This window comes from Protopterus annectens, chromosome 9.part0, assembly GCF_019279795.1.
Source record: "Protopterus annectens isolate FY-2018-M chromosome 9.part0, PAN1.0, whole genome shotgun sequence".
Classification (NCBI taxonomy): Eukaryota; Metazoa; Chordata; order Ceratodontiformes; family Protopteridae; genus Protopterus; species Protopterus annectens.
In genome coordinates this window covers 479,401,458-479,423,777 of record NC_056743.1, presented here as the reverse complement: position 1 = coordinate 479,423,777, position 22,320 = coordinate 479,401,458, and the positions used below count along the sequence as shown (strand labels likewise).

The 22,320-nt window shown below is 38.4% G+C and overlaps 1 protein-coding gene across 1 annotated transcript in view; it reads right to left on the bottom strand.

Annotated features, from left to right (window-relative positions):
• The window catches only part of LOC122811285 (glutamine--fructose-6-phosphate aminotransferase [isomerizing] 1), a 1,619,377-nt gene extending 1,612,955 nt beyond the window's left edge, over positions 1-6,422 (bottom strand). The window contains exon 1 of the mRNA XM_044083027.1: positions 6,208-6,422. Coding sequence (XP_043938962.1) covers positions 6,208-6,214 — 7 coding nt within the window. The 5' untranslated portion in view covers positions 6,215-6,422. The remainder of the gene's footprint in view (positions 1-6,207) is intronic.
• Positions 6,423-22,320: the final 15,898 nt, after the last annotated feature.

Genomic DNA, 22,320 nt, shown 5'->3' with positions numbered 1-22,320 from the left:
GTTGCCCATACCTTACTTGGATAGAGGGAAGTTTCTCTGTTCACCTGTGAGAGAGGAGAACTTTGAGCAGCCATCTGACCCTGGAGGAGTGGTTCCAGCCCAGAAGTTAGTAGTTTAAAAACTGCGTTTGTACGGTTTTGTGCGCTGGGCAGCACTGGTTAGCTAGGGTTAAATTATTCCCGGCTCCACTAAGTCTCCTCTTCAGTTTTTCAATTGAAACTAGTCTAACACTCAACCTAAGCACTCAAAAGGCATCCTACAGTCCAGCACTTGCTCAGACCTAATAGAAAGCACAAATATACCCCAACACTTGACTGCCTAGCAGGACAAGGCTCTTTATCCACCCCTCACCAACCAAGCGACTAAGCAGCTCACCCTACTATTCAGGCTTGACCAAAGGGCAACTTCAGGTGTACTGTCCAGTCCAGCTGGTGAATCTGGGTATCCTGAGGCAATGTTACAACTGCCTCATGTACACAAACAGCCCTCTCCTCCTACCACAAAAGACTAACATATGCGAGAGATGCAATTAAACAGCCAAACTGGAGGCTAAAGTCTCTCCACCCAAAACTGGAACAGACAGTCATGAGGAGAAGGTTAACACTTGCACAACACCTCCAGCCTCACATAGACCTACTAAACCAGCACTGGCAAAAAATACACATAAATACACAAAATCATACTCTGAGGCACTAAATAAAAACCTGCAAAAGCAACAGAGAGCTCCAAAGCAGACACCCACAAAACCTGAACCTCCCATCACAAACCAGACAACACATAAAACACAAACTCAATGTGCCGCACAATCACAGCCCTTAAGGTGAAATAACATACCTAACACACTAGTAATAAGTGACTCGATAGTCAGGCACACTGACGCCCCACTCACTAGGCTGGACAAGGAGAAGGTTACTGTTAGCTGCCTATCGGGAGCCAGAATCCGCCACATAACACAAGCACTCAGGTCACTCCAGAACAAGTACAAATATGACTCTGTCATTGTTCATGTTGGTGTGAATGACCTGAGACGTACCTCCATGGACTACATGAAAAGAGACATGGAAGAGCTCTCTGTTCATGTAGCCCAGGTGGGTATGACCCTGACCCTGAGTAGCATCCTGCCCACACCAAGAATGATACCTCAGTATAAAGAAAAAATGATCAATTTCAACAATTGGCTAAGCTTCTGGTGTCATTCAAAGGGGATCCAGTGTCTGTCAGCCTGGGATGACATGCTCGACAAGCCGAGTTGCTCTGCATGTGACGGCTTACACCTGTCACCCCTTGGCTTTCGATTACTGACCAAAGTTCTTGCTGCCCCCATAGTGCCTTTTTTAGGCAAGGCTCAAAATTCAAACCCACCACTGTAAACAGTACAAGTAAAAAAATGAGGGTTATGCTACTCAATGCCAGGAGTTTAAATCTCAAAATGCATGCGCTCGAAGCACTCCTAAGTATGGAGAACGTCGACATCTGTGCAGTAACTGAAACCTGGTTCAAGGCTCCAGAGAGCACTCCAGCACTACTGTGCTACAACTCATACCACACATTTCAGCCACAGAACACGGACCGAAACACAAAAGGAGGGGGTGTATCCATATTCATCAAGGATACTCACACCTCCAGGTTAGTGGCGCAGCATGATACCTCTGAGATCATCCATGTGCAACTAACATCGGGCAAATCTGCAATGCAAATTGTGGCCTGCTACAGATCACCCTCCATGACCCAGGACCACCACTCCGCCTTTCTGGAGACAATGGAAAACATGAAGGTCCTACAGAACACCCTGATATTGGGTGATTTCAATTACCCTACCATTAACTGGATAAACTACTTGAGTACAAACTCCCAGGCTCAGCGCTTCCTGGAATTTATCAACTCAAATGCCCTGGATCAGCTGGTAAACACCCCTACCAGAGACCACAACATATTGGACCTGGTCATCACCAACATGGGAGACAGGTGTTCCATACCGGAGGTCAACCCATCACTGGTTAGATCAGACCATAAACTAATTACCCTGGATGTCCACACCCCACCACCACCCCCAACCAAGGAAACCACAGTGAAAAACTTTTCTAAAGCAAACTTCACCTTACTTAAGGCAGAGGTGGTAAGTTGCACAGCCCCCACGCTAAAGGATAACACTGCCCAAGATGCAGAATCCTTTACAATTGCACACTATGAGCACCTACAAGGATGCATGGATCGTGCCATCCCTAGCAAGACCAAGGCTCACTCCCCTAAGAGAAGGAAACCAGACTGGTGTACCCCTGCCATAAACAGGTTATACAACAGAAGGAGGAAACTAGTTCAGAAAAAAAGCAAATCCCAAGAAGGAAAGACATCCCTGATCAGTATCAGTAAGAAACTAAGGTCCCTCATAAAATCATCCAAGGCTAACTTCGAAAAAAAATAGCCAAGGCTTCGAAAGATAACCACAAAGCCTTCTTTAGTTATGTCAAGAATCTAAGTGGCAACTCGCAGATATGCTCTGAGATAGTGCAAAATAGTACAAAATATACTGAACCTACTAATATTGCCAACATCCTGGCAGATAGATTCAGTGCAAACTTCACCTCCCTCTCACCTTCAAAAGGGCCCACAACAATACCGGAAAAGTGCAGTGTCACGGAAATCACAGAAGTACAGGTGAAAACAGCCCTTTCAAAAGCCAAAAACACAGCGTCAATGGGGCCAGATGGTGTCCCAGGCTTCGTCTTGCACGAACTACAGAATGAACTAACCCCCCCACCTAAACACACTGTTCAACCTCAGCCTCTCCACAAGCTACATGCCCATAGAATGGCGCACAGCAACGGTTATTCCGCTCCACAAAGGAGGGGCCACAACTGACCCTGGTAACTATCGTCCCATAAGCCTGACTAGCCTGGTCTGCAAGGCTATGGAGCGCATCATCATGGAACTCATTAACAAAGATATTGGGAACCTCTAAACACTTGACCCGAACCAGTTCAGCTTTGTTAAGGGCAGATCATGCCTACTAAACCTGGTTGACTTCTTCGAGACAGTCATCAAGGCCATAGACGAGGGAAAGGTGGTTCACACAGCCTACCTTGATCTCACCAAGGCGTTCAATACCATTCCTCACTCGAGTATTATAGAAAAACTCACCAGCCTGAACATAAACCCCTATGTCACAAGATGGGTTGCCAACTGGCTTACAGGCAGAACTCACATGGTAAGAATAGCGGGCTCCAGGTCCGACTCTAAACCAGTCACAAGTGGTGTCCTGCAAGACTCGGTTCTGGGACCCCTACTGTTCAGCATATATTTCTCAGAAGTACAGGCAAACACAGGAGGACTATGGCTAACCAAGTTCGCTGATGACTGCAAACTGGGAGTCATAACTGACTCTCCGGCTGACAAAGACATCCTTCAAAAAGGCCTTACTGAGATAGACAGCTGGTGTCAAAGTCATGGCCTCAAGCTAAATGCGAAAAAATGCATAGTCATCCCGTTTGGGAAAAACAAAACACCCATGAATTACCACACAGGCGGCAGCTCCCTTAATACAGAAGCGGTAATAAGAGATCTGGGGACCCAGGTAGATAGTAATCTCTCCTTTGACAATCATATTGCCAAAGCAGTTAGGAAATCCTTCTATGTGGCCCATCTAATTACTAAGGGGTTTGTATCTAGAAATAAAGAGGTTATAGTGCCCCTCTACTCATCACTCATCAGACCCATCATAGAGTACAATGCCCCATTTGGGATGTACCTCACAAGACACTTCCAACAGCTGGAAAGACCACAAAAGCACCTCACCAAGAGAATTACTGGCCTCAAACATATGTCCTATGCAGCCCGACTGAAAATACTCCAGCTGTACTCAGTGGCATATCGCTTACTCAGAGGAGATCTCTGCCTGACTTACAAAGCCATGTCCAACTCAGAATTGATGGACATGCTCCACCTAAAGAAATCCAAGTCACTGCGAGCCACACGCTCTAGTGAGCTAAACCTCGCCACAACAATAAATAGAACAAGCTGGAGGGATAGATTCCTGTCACAGAGACTCCCCATGCTTTGGAACAAAATTAGGCAGAGCCCCTCACTAACACTCTTCAAGAGAAGCCTTGACAAGTGGATGGGTAACAGATAATACACCCCTGGGATCACTTCATTGGCTCTGCTTGACAAAGGCTCAATTAATTAATCAATGGGGCGGCGAAAGCTGACACACTCTGGCTAGGCTTAAAAACGCCCTCAGGCAGATAGCCTAGTACAACCTATGAACATGTAGACAGATTACAAATTATCTAAATGAGAATTTGGTATTTATAACAAGCCTGTTGCATTGAAGTTTTAAGCTGAGTTATACTTTATCAAAATGTTATAATTAGGTGATTGAACTGATAATGCAAGAATGCTACTTTAACTTAAAGGTTACTGAATTGTATATTTAGTCATTGTTTACAGTGGATGTGCAAACACACACACACACACACATGCACACACACACACACACACACACACACACACACACACACACACATGCACGCATGGGCAGAGTCCCAAAAACACAACAATACAAGACCGCTTCTAATCAGGGACACTTAAAATATTATTAATTTGAGAAAACCACAGAATAAGTGATTGTAAATTAATATATTCTTCTTCTGCTTCTTCTTGTAAATTAATATACATTCTCTAAATTAAATGAAAGCTCTTCTGTGGTTCTGTCATGTTCCTAGTGAGACAGCAAGAAAAAAACACTGAGCTTCTCATCTGCATTTTTTTCCACTTTCTAGCTAATTGCCTTCTTACTATGTTTAGTGAGGAATTTGACAGAACCACAGAGGGACATATAAGTAAATACAAACATTAAAAACTAAAAAGGAATACAATAAAAATATAAAAAAGATTTTTTTTAAATAAAGAATGCTTTTTATTTAGTCACTCTAAAAAGGAAAAATAAGGACGAAGAGTGAAATCTCTGCAAAAGAAACACAGACAAGCTGATTTCAGAAAAGCATTCGAGGCTGATTTTGACAATTCCTCCTACTTCTTCTGCTACCTCATTAACAGAATAAGTAAAACCAAACTCAAATGCTTTTCTGAAATCCGCTTGTCTGTGTTTCTTTTGCAGATTTCACTCTTCGTCCTTATTTTTTTTTTACTTTTTTGAGCGGATTAATAAAAATATTCTTTATTTTTAAAAAAATCATTTTTTATATTTTTATATCATGATACAAAAGCAGACAGTTGTGCTCTTCATTCATTTTTCTACATCTAATGGATGTGTTCAAACTGCTCAGCAATCTTTCTAAAATATTTACTCACAGTCCCAAACCATACATAAAGCTTACATCAAATATGTAAATTTATACAGAGTGTTCTGCATAGCTCTCAACTAAATAGGGACAAATCTCAAGAGTCACGGACAAATCCAGGGACAATCAGGGACATTTAAAATATTAGTTCTGTTAACTTTAAACATTAACAGAAGAAGATATTATGAGTTGTTATGCACTTTCTGAAGTAAAAAGTTTATACCTCTAATTACTGCTTATATTTAGTGATTGTACATCACAACCATATCTCCAAGAAAGTCACAAATTTAGGAGGGATTAAGAGGGACAGTGTGTCAAAATCAGGGACAGTTGAGAAGTATGGTGTTCTGCATTACAAAGCCAGAAAGTCACAAACTGCAAATCCATATGCAACTTCCTGGTTTACCTGTACAATTTGAAAGGTGCTAAGAGAACCCTAGGTAATCCGCATTTTATCGGGAAAAAGAAAAAAAATGCCTTCATTATATGCTTGCAACCCAAAGTTCTTACTACAAAATAAAGAGAATAAAAAAGAAAGATACTTAAACGTGTAAATTATGCTGACGATGAAAACTATAACAATTTTCTTGTAAGCACTGAAGAGATGAAATGATTAGCCGTAGCACCTCCCACCTTGGCCATGCTGATCAGAAATATCCTCACAAAAATATAATATACTGTACTTGATGTAAGCCAGAGTAACACTCATGCAGACAAATAAAACCAGCGCACTGATGTGTTTCTCCCCAGAACACATGCCGCACAGCGTATGCAGTAGTTGCCAGACTGCCAATTTAGTGCCCTTCCAAAACTAAACATTTATTACCACCTAAATGGAGAATAACTGGGTCACCCCCATCTATTCTTAGCATCTATTGGAAAGAAAAAGTAAATATATAAAACTTACCACACATGGCTGTAAGCTACTGACAAACACAGATACTGTTTCTCACACTTGAAAGCTGCTCTATTTCCTGATACTTCACACACCACACAATTTTTTTCTAACGAGGACTTGGCGTTGGCATCCCACCACTCTACGTTCGCCCATTGATTTGTTAAAACGACGCACTGGGCGGATACTTGTGTCCTTACTGGTAGGCCTCACACCCCTTGGTGACAGTAGCTGTTCAGACGTGGCACCAGGATACGATGTCCTACAGTCGTTTCTGCTGAAACAACCTTAGCCATTCACGGGGGGAGGGAGGGCCAACTGATGCGAAGGGTCCCATTAAGAGGGCTTCTGACAAGCGACAGATGACGGATAATATGAACATTCCGTCAGTACTCGAATACAAGCGAGTGTGTTTGGTTGATATTCTGAAGGGGTCTTTTCTGTCTAACTTTTTTTAAAACGCAATCCAGATGCTAGTAAGTGGAGAATGTAATCTAAACAGTTGCACGACATCAGTTATTGTGCAAACTGTTATAAATCTGATTTAAACAATAGAAATAAGAGTTAACTGGGAGCAATAAGAGCCGTAATGTTATGCACGCTACTTACAAATAAAGTCATTCACAGAAAAAAAAATAGAATATTATATTTAGTAAATTAGGTGTCTTAATACAATGCTAAATGGACTGTATATTTTTGTAAAAACATTTAAGACACTCTGGTGGTTCTTTTGTTGATAAACCGTCATCCTGTGGTTGGGGTCAGCTTGGAATTCTCACGTCGTATCTCAATAAGCAACGATAAAACACTGGAAAACGAAAAGAAAATGAAACAAGGGCTGAACTGAACCGGGATAATTCTTAAGAACGGAACTTTGTCTATTTACTTATTTGATAACCGGGGTAGAACTGCCACTTGCCTAGATGGACTGTGTGCCAGTTCATACCAGGAACAGTCAGTAAATTAAACAGGATAACACTGAACAGAGTTCCAATTTCAAAAACAAACATGAATTATAGTGCATGGTATCACCTTTACAGTGCCGGGAAAAATATAAATGCATGACAAATGCTAAATAGCAGCTACATATAACTGACTAGAATAATACCAGCATTTTTATCTAACGAAGTACTCGCATTATATACAGTTCTTGATAAGGAGGAAAAAGGCAGAATGAAAAGGGAAAAGATGAAATTAATGATTAGAAAGCGTTTCTATGAAGAACACGGGATTGAGGGAGAGCAGGAGAGAGATTTAATGATACCTGGAAGTCAATACTAAACCAAATCATTTATTTTTGAGTGTGTGATATCAAGGGTCTTATGCAGAATGCAGTTAACGTGACGCTGCCCCTCTTAAAACATTTGCAAGAGTCTTCTTTGAACATAAGTTTTTTGATCTGGTTATTAAATTCTTTGAAGGAGACTGATCTAAGGTTTAACAGCAAGAATTCCCATATGGGGGAGGGGGTGCTAAGATGAGAAACTGTAGTTCAGGGGGTCTCTAACTCAAGTGAGCACGAGGGCAGTAAATAACACCAAGGATTTTGTTGGTGCACTGCAAGTTCAAGTAATCCACAATTATACATTTGTGTTAATTAAAAAAACACCAAGTTATGAAACATTCTGTTTGAAGCAACAGACTGACATAATACTATTCCACTGTATTAGTTTCAAATATTCTAGTAATTGCAACTAAGCTTTTTTTATTCATGAAACATTGTCTTTTCGGTTATCTTACAGATTAGTACCTCGCAGGATGCGCAGTAGCAAATCCCGCCCCGTCACGCCCCCCGCCTAAGCCATATTATCAAGCACCATCCTCTTAACGCGACTACTATGCAACTCAAAAGCAGATATTACATTACATATTACAGTTAACAAATGAAAATAGTAGTTTATGCACAAGCACCCGATACAACTCATAAATTATTAACAACAGTGCACCATCCTCTTAACGCGACTACTATACATATTACAGTTAACAAATGAAAATAGTAGTTTATGCACAAGCGCCCGATACAATTCATAAATTAAATAAATTAATAATTAATAACAACAGATGTGTAATATTACGCGAGGCTACCTATTTCTGTTGGGTAAAGAAGTGTACCCGTACTGCTAATAGAGTCACGTAAAACAGTTACAGTTAACAAATGAAAATAGTAGTTTATGCACAAGCACCCGATACAACTCATAAATTATTAACAACAGTGCATGATTATTGCCATTATAGACTTACTTGTTTTCACCTTGTTTAGCAAGGTCTGCTATTTTACCTACATACAAGGTCTGCTATTTTACTTTAAAAATTTGCACCCCAAAAGCCTTGTCACACCTTGACTTGTCACACCTATACTGTCGTTAATGATGCGCAACTGTGTTGCCTGGTTCTGTGACTGTGTCCGACGAATGGGCTGCATATAGGGGGATTTCTCAACTGTCGGCAATGCAATATACTCACCTTACTGTGAATCACAGTAAAAACTTTGCAGACCCTACAACAGGTGCACACACTAACGCAGTTGAGGGGATGTGGTCGCGTTGTAAAAAGCAAATGAACGGGACACTAAGACATATAGTGGACAGCCACCTGGATGAATTCATTTGGCGTGAAAAGTATGGCAGACAAAGCAATGACTTGTTCCTGTGCCTCCTGGATCATATCAGAGAGTACCAGGAGGCGCACCGGGAAGAGCTGGGTGCCCGTAGTTATGGACATTCTTGAATATTGCTGTGATGTTACTGTAGTGTAATTGCTGTGTGATTTATGTCAATAAAATGGCTTTAAACTAAACAAGTTCTCAAAGAATTCTTAATAGACTTTGTAATTGCTCTGTACTGTACTGTAATTGCTTTGTGATTTGTGTCAATAAAATGGCTTTAAACTAAACAAGTTCTCAAAGAATTCTTAATAGACTTCGTAATTGCTCTGTACTGTACTGTAATTGCTGTGTGATTTGTGTCAATAAAATGGCTTTAAACTAAAGAAGTTCTTAAAGGATTCTTAACAGACTTCATAATTGCTCTGTATAACAAGGTCGCGTTTGCGGTTGTTAAGGAATTCTTATTGTTAATACCTAAATAGCAAGCTGGTTAATGTATATAGCAAGGTCGCGCTATTACTGCAGTTGTTGGTTTAGAACATGTACTTTACTTTAAGACTCTATATAATAAGATTGCGCTATTAATGCAGTTTCCAATGAACAAGTTGTTAATACTGCAGTTGTTAAAGAAGTCTTATGTTGCTGTCTGTATATACATAAAGCGCTGTTATTTTACTTTACTGCAGTTGTTGGTTTATGTATGTTTATGTTGCGCTCTTACTGCAGTTTCCTCTGATGAAGTTGGTTAATCTATATAGCAAGGTCGCGCTATTACTGCAGTTGTTGGTTTATAACATTTACAAAAAGCGCAGTTGTTATTACTGCAGTTGTTGGTTTATAACATGTACAAAAAGCGCAGTTGTTATTACTGCAGTTAAAGAATTCTTATCTTGGTGTATGTATATACAATAAGCACTGTTATACTTAAGGTCGCGCTATTACTGCAGTTGTTATTACTGCAGTTGTCAAAGAATTCTTATCTTGGTGTGTGTATATACAAAAAGCGATGTTATTTTACTTAACTTTAAGACTTGCGGCATGTCAATCACAGCAGACATGCCCACTCGTGACTGCCAATCACAGCAGACACGCCCAAAGCTGCGCAGTACCGCCCGCGAGGTACTAATCTGTAAGATAACCATCTTTTCTTCGTTTTGACTGCTTAGCTGACAATGTTTTGCGGAGACAAGGATGTCAACATTAGGCTTTATGTTGCGTGAAGCAGCCACTTGCAAGATAGCTCTCAAGTGTTTGTCAGTCAGTCTTGACTGGAAAACTCATTTCTTGAGCTTCATAGATGAAAAAAATTTTCACAAGCATCACAAGGATTCATGCAGACATAGAGAAATGCTTTGGAAACTTATCTTGACGCATGTACTTATAAAAATCTGGAATGCCACCATCTATGTACTTCTGTTTTAGAATACTATCGCATTGAAGCTGCAAAAACTCCATCTGGAATTCTTCAGAGAGAATGTCAACACCTATGGAAAAAGGAGTAGTAAAGATGGCAAACATGGCTTCTGTTGCCCCAAAATCCTGAAACTGCTGGCCAAATTCTGCTCATAATTTACTAACTGTGGCTGAATTTTCTTTCAAGAACTGTGCTTTGACTGTTCCGAGTGACTGTAAGACTGACAAATGAGCTAGGTTACCATCCATCAGCTGTTTCATTCACAGGGAAAGTTTCCATCAGAAAGCCTTGACACTGCCATACATCTGCGTTATGATCTGCTTTCTGCCCTGGAGCTTGGTGTTGCATTCATTCAGATGTTGTGTAATATTTGTCAGAAAAACAAGGTTAGATATGAAAAATGTATTGCCTAAATGAGGAATTTCATTTTCATTCATTGCCATAAAGATTTCTATTCCCTGTCATAGTGTAAAGAATCATTTTAGGAAACTTCCCCTACTTAGCCATCTGACTTTGGTGTGATTAATTCTTCATATTCGTTATCAAGGTTGGAAAGAAAGTCACTAAATTATCAGTGATTTAGACCTCTAGCGTGTATAAATTTTAGCATCTTAACAACATCTATGACTTCTTTCATCGGGAGACTTTTTCCACACAATACTTCCAGGTGGAGAATGCAGTAAACTGCAATAAATGCGCCAGCAGCACTAGCAGTGTTGAGCTTTGCTTTCAGTAAACCAACGACACTCAACACTTTCAGAACACATCAAGGGTGTGCTGTCAGTCGCTAGCAAAACAAGATTATCCTACGGCAATTCCAACTTTTTTATACAGTTTTCAAGTCTGCCAAATATGTCACATCCCATGGTTCTGCCTTTCAAAGGCAACAGGTCTAGTAATTCCTCCATAACATTCAAGTTCTTGTCCACACCTTGAATGAACACAGAGCAGTATGCAATATATGTTATGTCAGTACTCTCATCAAGGTCAACTGAAAAAGCTTCAGACTCTTTATAGCTGCAAGTAGCTGCTGGTGCTCATTACTGTCAAATTCAGTAATTCTGCTAACCACTGTATTTGTAGACAAACTTATACCTTTGAACACATTCTTCTTAAATGGGCAAAGAATTTCACTTGCTTTTATGATGCAGTCTTTCATGAACCAGACTTCATTGAATAGAGATGATTTCATGATCATTTCACTGATAAAGCTTGCTCGTACTGAATCTTCACTCGGTTTGTTAAGATTTTTGAAGATGTTTCACTGCTTGGCAAAAGCTGATTGTAAAACCAGAAAATAGAACCTGATCTCTCCACGATGTACCAAGGTAACAAAACGATATGCAGCCAATAAACCAGTAGAAATAGCAGCTTTACATTAAAATAAACTTTTATTTCAAAAAACGAGTGGGTGAATGATAAGCGCTTTCGCGTGGAAACAACCACGCTTCCTCAGATAATAATTTCTCCCACAAACTGAGTTTAAATAATATAACAATTAGCACAAAACTTAATCTAATTAATTACCACAATTAACATTTAAAAGGGTAAAATAAAAGCAATTTCAGATTACTCTGGCTCTAACAAGATCTGGTGAAGATACATATTCTTTGTAGAGCATCATCTACAAAGCTTATAACCACTATGCGTCACCATAATCATATCCACATACAAGTTAAATTATAGACATTGCATAAAAATCGTATTTATACAAATATAGATGTATATAATTAAGTTGAAAAGTTATTCAGCCACCTAATATGTGGATTTACAATGGAAATATAGCCATAATAGTGTTTCATGACACTCAACGTTGAGCGCTTGTTTAGCGTATCAAAATTTCTTAATTATGCAACAGAGCCTTTAAGACAAAAATATTAAAACAGCATATAGTATTTAATATTAATAAAAATTCCGATCCAAAAATATATAGAATGTAAACGGCTTAGTCATCATCAGTTTCAATAACTGTCACTAAAAAAGACGACTATGCTTACTAGACATTGGTTCAGACAATCAAATATTCTGATAAATGCAATAAATACTATGAACAATAAAAAATATATAAATAAATATGTAAATAGCAGTCAAGACTAATAATTAAAGCTAATAATTAAGTTCTACAGAAAATACCTAATATAAAGTATATAGTGGCAGAGTAATTATATTACATACGTTATTAACTAAATTTAGAATAATTCTAAATATTCATATCAAGACAATTAGATGTTAGGGTATTTAATTATCAACTTTTAGAGTGGTACTATTACAAAAATCTATAAAAATAGTGCTTAACATATAATGATATAACAAATTAATAAATTTAATAAACTAAATATGGAAAATGTATATATAAGTAAAAATATACCTATATATAACAATATATATATATATGTGAAAGGCATATATATATATATAAGAATTATTCAAGTTTTTTTTTGTGTAAAAGCTGATTGTAGTTGAACTTTCTCATCCCTCATTTTTCCTGTTATCACATCATATTCATTACAATGCATCATTTCATAATGTCTCCGTACATTGTATTCCTTTGGAATGGAAACAGATTGATAGTAGATAAGTTGATTATTCAGCTCAGTGGGAAAAAATATTTTTTCCACTTTTCTTGGAAAATGCGCTTTTCATATAAAATATTTAGTTTTTTTGGAGACGACATTGCTAATACTCAATTAGAATAATATGCTGCAATAAAATTACAAAGAAAATTATATTGGTCTTGAAATTTTCTAATACTGAAACAAGCACTTCATAGTAAATAACAGATGATGACCATGAATTATAAATAAGTATTTTCTCTCTCAGTTCCATTTGTGCTGCAAAACAACTTTCTGCTTGCACAGGACACATTACAAACTGCAGGTATACACCACAGAGCTGGAGGGAAACAGCTAAAGTCAAGTTTCCTTGTTGAACCACAATATAAAAACAATACATACAAGATTAAAACTTGATTTTAGCCATTCCCTTCTGGCTCAGTGGTGTAAATAACGCTCAACTTGCAGACATCAAAAGATTGTTGGAAAATAGGTACATCTGGGCAAAAATATGGGAAACTAGCATGATATTTGCATATCTAGTAGCATAGCTCACATTTGCAGTAGGATTGTGGGATACCACTATTCAGAAACACACTGAAAAAGTGCCTTACGAAGCAATAACCGGCAACATAAGAAAGGACAAAGTTTAAGTAATGCATGACACTAAGTTTGTTAATCTTGGATGTCTTGCAGTGAAAATATCACCATTTCATATTTTTTATTCATATTTTACTGTGGTGCGGTTAAAACCATGTTGAGAGTCTACAACAAGTTGTTATTCTGTGTGGGTACTGTTTAGAGTGGGGGTTTCCTGTTTATAGGAGAGGGATTGTTGTTGGTCAGTATCCAGTCTAGAATGGTTTGTTTGTGGGTAATGGTGGGTTTTCAGTCAATATTAAAATCACCTAAGATTCTTATTTTCCTATCTACATTCAAATTTTTCATAACTGAGAAAGCAACATGTTTTTGATGGGCAGGATGTATAATATACATTGATGGGATACAGAAAAATACATTGCAGCTATCCAAGTTAAGTATGCTTCTGATCCATGCAGTGCATTTCATGTCACAGGACAATATGAACTTTTATGTTCTTTTTAAATTTAAGCACCTTAGTGTTATTAATGGCTGAAGGAAGGTAATTTACACTCCAGGAAAGCAGACAGAGCATAATCTTTTTGATAGCCTTCTGCTATTAGGTAAATACAGAACAGCCTGTGTGTTAGACTGCTACAGTTTTGTTTTCTTAATGCTTTTTCCCTTCTGACAATCTGCAGATTTGAACTTGCCTAAATCAAACAGAACAGAATAGCTGCAACCATGGGGCACTACATCGGAACTGCAGAAGCCAGTAAAACCATCTTAAAAATGAAGAAGGCAGGCTTTCTCAAAGTCATGTTTAGCAATACACTCACTCATGCTTCTGGCTTTTGTTATATCATCATGTTAGTGATGATGCATGTCTGGAAGGATGATGCTATTGCAGGAGGAGGGAGTCAAACAACTGTAGAAATCATAATTTAAAGGGAATTTTGTTGTATCCTTTTATTTTAAGAATAAATTTGGGATTTTCCACCAAATTCTGGACAGTTGAGAGGTATGGTTTATGCTCACAGTTTGTGATTTTTCTCAGCTCCATCCATGCCAGACTATGCACAGACGGCACCTCAGCCGAGAATCAAACTGGATACCGAAAGCAAGTAATCACAGGCCACATAAAACTAGGGGAGCATGCCTGAGACCCCTGCTGTAGTCTGTGTTGTTTATTTCATGGGATAAATGAGAGAGAGGGGGAGACTTAGGTTGTGGTTCTTTTGCTTAGTCTGCCAGTGGAAAAAGAGAACGTTTCTAAGTTCATATTTAATGTCTAGTAATAGAGTGAATTAACTATTTTATTGGTAGCCAGTTTTTTTTTTTTTTTTGCTAGGAAATAGCAATGAAGTTATACTTGAGAAAGAATGGTGATGAATCTACAGATGCTGTAGGTAGAAGTTTGGAGAGCAAGTTTTACTGCAGTGGTTAAGCCATATTTGAGCTGGGGTAGCAGGACTCTAGTACTAATATCTATTCAATCCTGAGGGCAAAACATATTTTGACCAAAACAGTAGACTGTTAATTTATGACTTGGTATAATTAATGCAGTGTTAGAATTTAAAGTGGTTGATCCACCCAGAATCCTGGACATTTGAAATATAATGTAGTTTCAGGTGGTTCACTGTTGATGTATACTCTGCCCCAGTGCTGAAGGAGTGTCACAAGATTTTGTTTGGTACCTGTCACAGTGTGCACCTCTGGTTACCCAGTCATGTTGCCAGGTGGTCTCAATAACTTTGGGATACACTGGCAGCATTTGCAGTAAACCATTAAGATTAATACAATACAAAATGACAGTACAGCAAGAACTATGCTAACAGCTCACTCATAAGGAGTCCACTGCAACAACTGGCACAATCACCCATTGCATTACTGAATAAACAATACTTCTTAAAACAGCAATGTTATGCACTCTTCTTAAAGAGGAAGTGTTATCTTATTGTTATTCATGGTATATACAAGCACGTAGTAGCTATACATTTCATGCATCAATCCCCCACTCGGGCATCATCAAAAAGCTATCACAACTAGGTGTAAATCCCTATCTCATCAGGCGGATGGCCAACTGGCTCACCAGTAGGACCCACAAGGTTAAAATGGACACCTCCACCTCCAAGAGCAGACCTTACATTAGTGGTATCCCCCAGGGATCTCTCCTGGGACCCCTACTGTTTGGCATCTACTTCTCAGAGGTCCAGCAAAGGCAAAAGGCCTGCAGCTGACCAAGTTTTCAGACAGCTGTAAGTTGGATGCTGTCACGGACTCCCCATATGATGTTAACATACTGCAAGAGGGTCTTACAGCAACAAATGACTGGGACCAAAGTCATAGCCTTAAGTTAAACACAAAAAAAGTATTGTCATATCATTCGACAAAAAACACAGCCCCTAATGATTACCACATCAACGGCAACCCCCTAAGCACACAACATGTGGTGACAGAACTGGGTACACAGGTTGATAACAATCTTACATTCAACCATCACGTAGTGGCAGTGGTCAGAAAAGCCTTTTACTTGGCTCATCTCATAAGTAAAGGGATTGCATCCAGTAAAAAAGGAGTTTATTACCTCTCTGTACTCCTCCTTCATTGGGCCAATAATTAGGCATAATGCCCCATTTGATATGTACCTCTCCAAACATCTGCATCAACTGGAAAGGCCACAGAAATACCTCACAAAGAGAATCAGTGACCGCCAACCTATGTGGACAGGCTCAAATCACTATCACTCTACTCAGTATCATACAGATTGCTCAGAGGTGATCTGTGTCTCGCCTACAAGCAATCTCGGACCCTGACTTAGACTTACTAGAAATGCTCCATATCCATAAGTCTAACTTATGTGCATTACCCACTCAAAATGCATAAGTCTAATATGCAACATCAACAAAACCTGCTGGAGAGACAGGTTTCTCTCTCAGAGAGTACCCCTTCTCTGGAATAGACTTCCCATCAAATAGAGTACCTTGCTGACTGTCTTCAACCCAACCTTGATGAGTAGATGGGAAACCACAAATTTGTCCCAGGGGTTCCACCTGTGTCCCTCATTGATGGGTAACAGGTGCTAACTGAGGGTTTTTGGGGGGATAAACTCTTGGCTAGGCTTGTAAGGGCCCCAGGGACATTAGCCTAGTAACCTCTTATGATCACAAAAACAAAACAATAGATTTTTTTCTTTCTTTGAACTTAGGATAAGTTTGCTCTGAATAATCCAATTTGAGTTCTAGGCATTATCTTTTTCTAACTCTTTCCTTGACTGTGGTCTGGGATGGTTTTTATGTGAATGCACACATTTAAATATCCCTGTTTTTAAGGGATATACCTAATTCTGGCACAAAAGTTTGTCCATAAGACTGATGACTGCATTACAAACAACAATTAATAAATGCAGACACCACAGTCACCAATTTCCTATTTTTCACAAAATTCATATAAATACATATTTTCTTATTCTGTGAACAGTACCATTTGAGAAACTATCCTATACTTGAGCCTTTGACCCATACTACTTTCACTATTTACCTGATTTTTTTTAAAGTAAAAAGCTGAGAGCTACATGTGAATGTGTGCTGAAGAACAAGTCAGACTGTGTCATTACTTTAAAATTATAAAATTTACTGTTCTTACATATACAGACATCCACACAAATTGATTCGGTGGGGGAGAAGCTTAGAATGTCTTAGGTAAATGATAATAGTGGAGGTGTGGGTGGTGCCTTAACCAAGAGAGGAACAACAACTAAACAAAAACTATTTGCTTGAAATCCTCTGTGCCTCTACCATCTTCACCAGTCTAAAGAAAACCAATTGCTAGATTTACTAATAATTCCTCATACCGATCACATCACTGTAATGCCTTACAACAACTAAACTGGTTGGAATTATCTAACCTACTTACAGTCAACCAACATATAATAGCTCACAACATAGTATAACAACCTGAAAAATGCCCAGCTCTTCAAGACCTACTTAAAACCCAATCTAATACAAGGCAGCTCAGATCTTCTGACAAGCTTCTGTTACAACTCACTAAGGCCAATAACTTCCATGGAGATTGTCTTTACTCCAGTTGCATCTCCAGGACATGGAATTTAACTCCCCAACATATACTAACCACTGCTAACCCCCAACACTTAAAACACTTCTCAAGTCCCACCTATTTAACTCCTGGCTTTGCTTTTGTCTGAATTCTGACTGAATACTGGCTATATTTAATCCTTCCTGAGAAATTCCAATAACAGAGCTTTAATTTAGTAAGCTATGCTTAAATCTCTTACTCCTACTTTTTTTTTAACCACTAAGACATATATCTGTGTTTCTCTAAATATTATATTATTCTTAGTACATAAGTGTGATGTTGTTTCTCTAATTGTCTGATGTTCTTTATAACACATGTATGATTATTATTAACCAAAGGAGTTAAAGTTGATCATCTCATCTTATGTTTTGTATTTTTCTTACATTGCATATGTATTCTTTGTAACTTATGGAACTTTTTTGAAGGTCTCAGCTTAAGTTTGTATTTTCTTATATTATGTATTCTCTGTGGGGTTATTTTTGTCTCATCCTATGATTGTAGTTTCTTAGATTATGTTTTCTCTGTAATGGGGCTTTTCCACTGGCCCTCCACTGAAAATGGGTTATGCACTCAGTTGGACTGTCCCTGTAAACAAACATAAAAATAAAATAAAAATTTGATCCATGTATATCTAGTATAGTATACTTCATATTTCAATTTACTGAGCATTCCTTTATTAATATTTTCAGAACTATAATGTGATAGACTGAAGCACTTACAAGATAACTCAAACAGGACACACAAAACAGGTGTCATTATAGTTTGAACATGTTTGCAGGTGACATAGTTTCAGGGTTTTGAAATGACAATTACTAGAAGACCTAATGTTGCTGTACTGATAACTTTAATTTTCACCCTCTGGATCATTCTAATAAAGGAAGAAAACTGTACGGTTAAAACAAGCCATACACATATAGGCGACTTTAGATACCAGCTAACCCTGCATTTGGTGGGGCCCTCAATCACAACATTTTATCTTATCTTGATATGTTATAACCTGTCTGTCAAACCAACAAAAGCTAGTACAGCAATCTTGTGTACTTAATAAACCAGCTGGGTAATAATAGCTCTTACTTATATCTTTTTTGAATTCAAAGATATATCTGGTTATAGTAACAACGTTTTGTCAAATAGGCTTCAGAGTTCCATTAAACATTTTACCACTGACATACTGCACCTGGCTTAGTTAAATCCTGTTGTTGGACATTCTGTGCACTAAAACTAACAATATCTCCAGTTTTAGATACCTGCAATACCCCTGGCTGCAGAGGGAGGGACTTAATCTTTGGCTGTGTGTGGCCCTCACAAAAACAGCTGCTGGTTGGGGAAATGTGGAGAAAATGTATTAGTTTTCTGATTATGTGGCAACTTGACACCGTAAATCTCCACTGCCAATCATGAGCGGACAGGTGATCCGCTGTGGCGACCCCTAACCAGGAAAAAGTGAGAAGTTCTTCAACTTGATTAAGACTGTGATATGTCCCTGTTAGGATAAAGCTGATAATGAGCATTAGCAAAGCAAGCACAAGAGAGATTAGCAGCCCAGAGTGACTGATCACAGTGCAAATCTTGAATTTTTAGAAGAGCTGATGCTTCCAGTCTTCGGGGATGGTTTTCTCTTTCAGGGAGTTTTATAAATACAGGCAAAACATCAAATACTATAATTCTAAAATTCTTTGCTCAAGAATTCTGGCCAAAGCCAAAATGATTTCAAATAAAGACTCAAAATCAGAAGCACATTTTAAACATTACTATAATTCACTTACACAGTTAATAAAATAACATATTTTGCATCAACATGCATTTTTTGGACAATAAGCAGTATGAAACTCTGATGTCTGGATTTATTGACTAACTATAATCTTCAATGATTAACCAGCAAATTAAACTTTTACAAGGGACAGAGCAAAGTTATCTGGCAACATCAGGGACAGTCTGTGAAATCAGGGTCAGTGACAGGTATGCATTAGTTCCCCATGAGGTAAATAAATGTGGCTTAGCTCTGCTGTTGTTTGATGACTGCTAAAACAGTTATTGATCTGGTGTGGCAGTACCAATGACATAAGTACAAAACTAGTATTACTATGATTTATGCTTATGTGTGTATATAAAAAAATTACAGAGTTTTGTGTGTACACACACACCCAATAATGCTGAGACACATACTTAACTATTCTGGGTATCAATAAAAATGCAGTTAACAAATGATTATATTTCAAAAGTGAGACATAAAATATGTCACAGAACATTCAGACACTTATATTTTCTAGGTGTTTGGTGGCCCCCACTCCCCAGTATAAATGGATTTTGAGTTGGACTTAGTGATGGCTTCTGTTCTCAACCTCACCCATTCTAAATCCAGCCCTGCTCAGATGTGTGCATACAGAAAGTTACTGTAGGTTTTGTGGGGGCTGGGGATGGTGTGGTCGTTACTTTAATTTTCATCACAATCAAACCTTAGAGATGTACACAGGAGGTCATTATAGCTAGTGTTTGGGTTGGGGGTAGTGTGGTCATTGTTTCTTTTACTTTTCTCACAAACCTCAAAAGTGTACACAGAAGGTTATTATAGGGGCAGTGCACTTTCAGGAACAGCAAAGTGGAATACATTACTGTAATCATTATTTTTCACTTCCCTCATAATCACACGTCAGGCATGTAAACAGGTGGCTGCCTTTACAGGTTAGGAGTAAAGAGGCATGTATATGTATGACAGAAGTCAGTTGAAATACATGACCATGGCCATTTGAACCTCTGCTTTCATTCCACTCTAACACCAGAATTTTTCGGGGGGAGGAGCAGTATTCCCAGATAGGATCTGTATATCCTCACAACAACTGGCTTGTATATTGTGAACTATTATTTTGTCAGCTTTGAACATTAAGCTTTGGGTACAACTTACGTCTTCCATGAAAGAAATAAAAAAATAAGACAAACTCTTTTCTTCTCATGATTTTTGTTTAGGCACCATTGGATTAATAGCTTGGGAAATGCTCTAAAATGCACCCCAGAACAAATATAATCCCACGGCTTCTGGGGGCACCGACTTAATAGAGCTTACTGTCCTGTCTTGGTAAGAAAATATGTGTTGAAAGGATGCAAGGAAAACTAAAGTTGAACAGCAGCACTGAATTTATTTCCTTAATTATAATTTCTGTACAAGCCATGACTGGATGAAAATGTGTGTGTGTGCATATATATATATATATATATATATATATATATATATATACACACACACACACACACACACACGGGTCTACTTCAACCCATCAAAATTACACTTTACCGAAACTTAAAGAAGAGATCCCAATTCAGCAAAAGTGTATTTAAATGAAAACGCACTTTTGCGAAACTCAGTCTACCAAGTAGTTGTTATAGATTGCAGTACAGTGAGGATAAGGGAATATTCCCTTATCCCCACTGTAATGTGATCTCAGAGTTAGTATATATAAGTAGTGGGGTGTACAGAGGGGTTTGCCCCCCCTGCATAAATGTGTTTGTTTTATTTTTCTGGGTTTTTTATTTTTATTCGGTGTACTGAGTTTCGCGAAAGTGCGTTTTTCTTTAAATGCACTTTTGCTGAAGTGGGATCACTTATTTAAGATTTGGTAAAGTGTAATTTCAATGGGTCGAAGTAGACCCATATGTGTGTGTGTGTGTGTGTGTGTGTGTGTGTGTGTGTGTGTGTGTGTGTATATATATATATATATATATATATATATATATATATATACATATACAGAAAATTATGGCTTCTTGAAAGAGATGAAAGAGTTAAGGCAAAATCTGAGAAAAGAAAGAAAAAGTAATGTGCATGGTGTGGGGAGTCCAAGATGGGGAGAAGCAGAGGGGAGCACTGGGTGGTCAAACAGTAGTCAGTGCTTATGGTGCTATTTCACCTAAGTCCAGCCCTGTATATAGAGTTGTTGTAATGTCTCATTGTTGCAACTAAATGCCAATAACTGTGAATATTCCTTTGTGAGATGGGCCAACATTGTGTGATATACATGTCTGTCAATGTAAGACCTTTGTAGCTACTGGTCAGTCTGTGCGTACTACTCCTAAAAGGTTGCAACTTGAACTAAAAGGTTTCTTGGGGGGGTAACAGTGATAGGGCGATCCTTAGAAGTGCCCAGGGGCCCCCAACTTGACATTTTCTGGGAGCCCCGAAAATAGTAACTACCTCTACATGCACACTGAAGAAAACTTACTAGAAATCCCCCACTGAAAGTTGTCTGTACCTTAAAATAGTCATTCAATTCCACAGATCATATGATCCTTAAAAAATGCTTATAGCAGGGTGGAAAGACACGGGTAAGAAAAATGTCTACTACTACTGCAAAAATGTGTGTTGTACAAGTAGCTGCTGTAAAGAAAAAGATGGCCCTGACCCTGAAGAATACACAGCAGTGACACAAGGTGGATAGTATGGAAATGTTCACAAGGAATCAAAACTTCATGCCTCAAATATTCCAGGAATCTATGAAATTAGTTACTCCTATCCCAAGTATGGCTACTGTGTAAACCTGAGAATACCTCTTGCATATCTTAGCCTGCATTAATGTAAACATACCAGAAGTTCAAAAACAATTGCCCCAAACTCCATCATGTATTCCAGCAGCTAGAGTAAGTCTTCCACTGGAATCATATTCCACTGGCTATAAAGGGCTAACTTACTTTACATGATAACTGAAAATTTGGTATTGTGCACAATTTTATCTGCTGTCTTAAGTGTTAAGAACCATTGAAAAAAAATGATTGGTATAATTTTTAGTAATCACAGGAATCTGCAATATTTGTTTTACATTCCAAATCTCCAGGCCTCTTTCTAACTTTGTGTGTGTGTGTGTGTGTGTGTGTGTGTGTGTGTGTGTGTG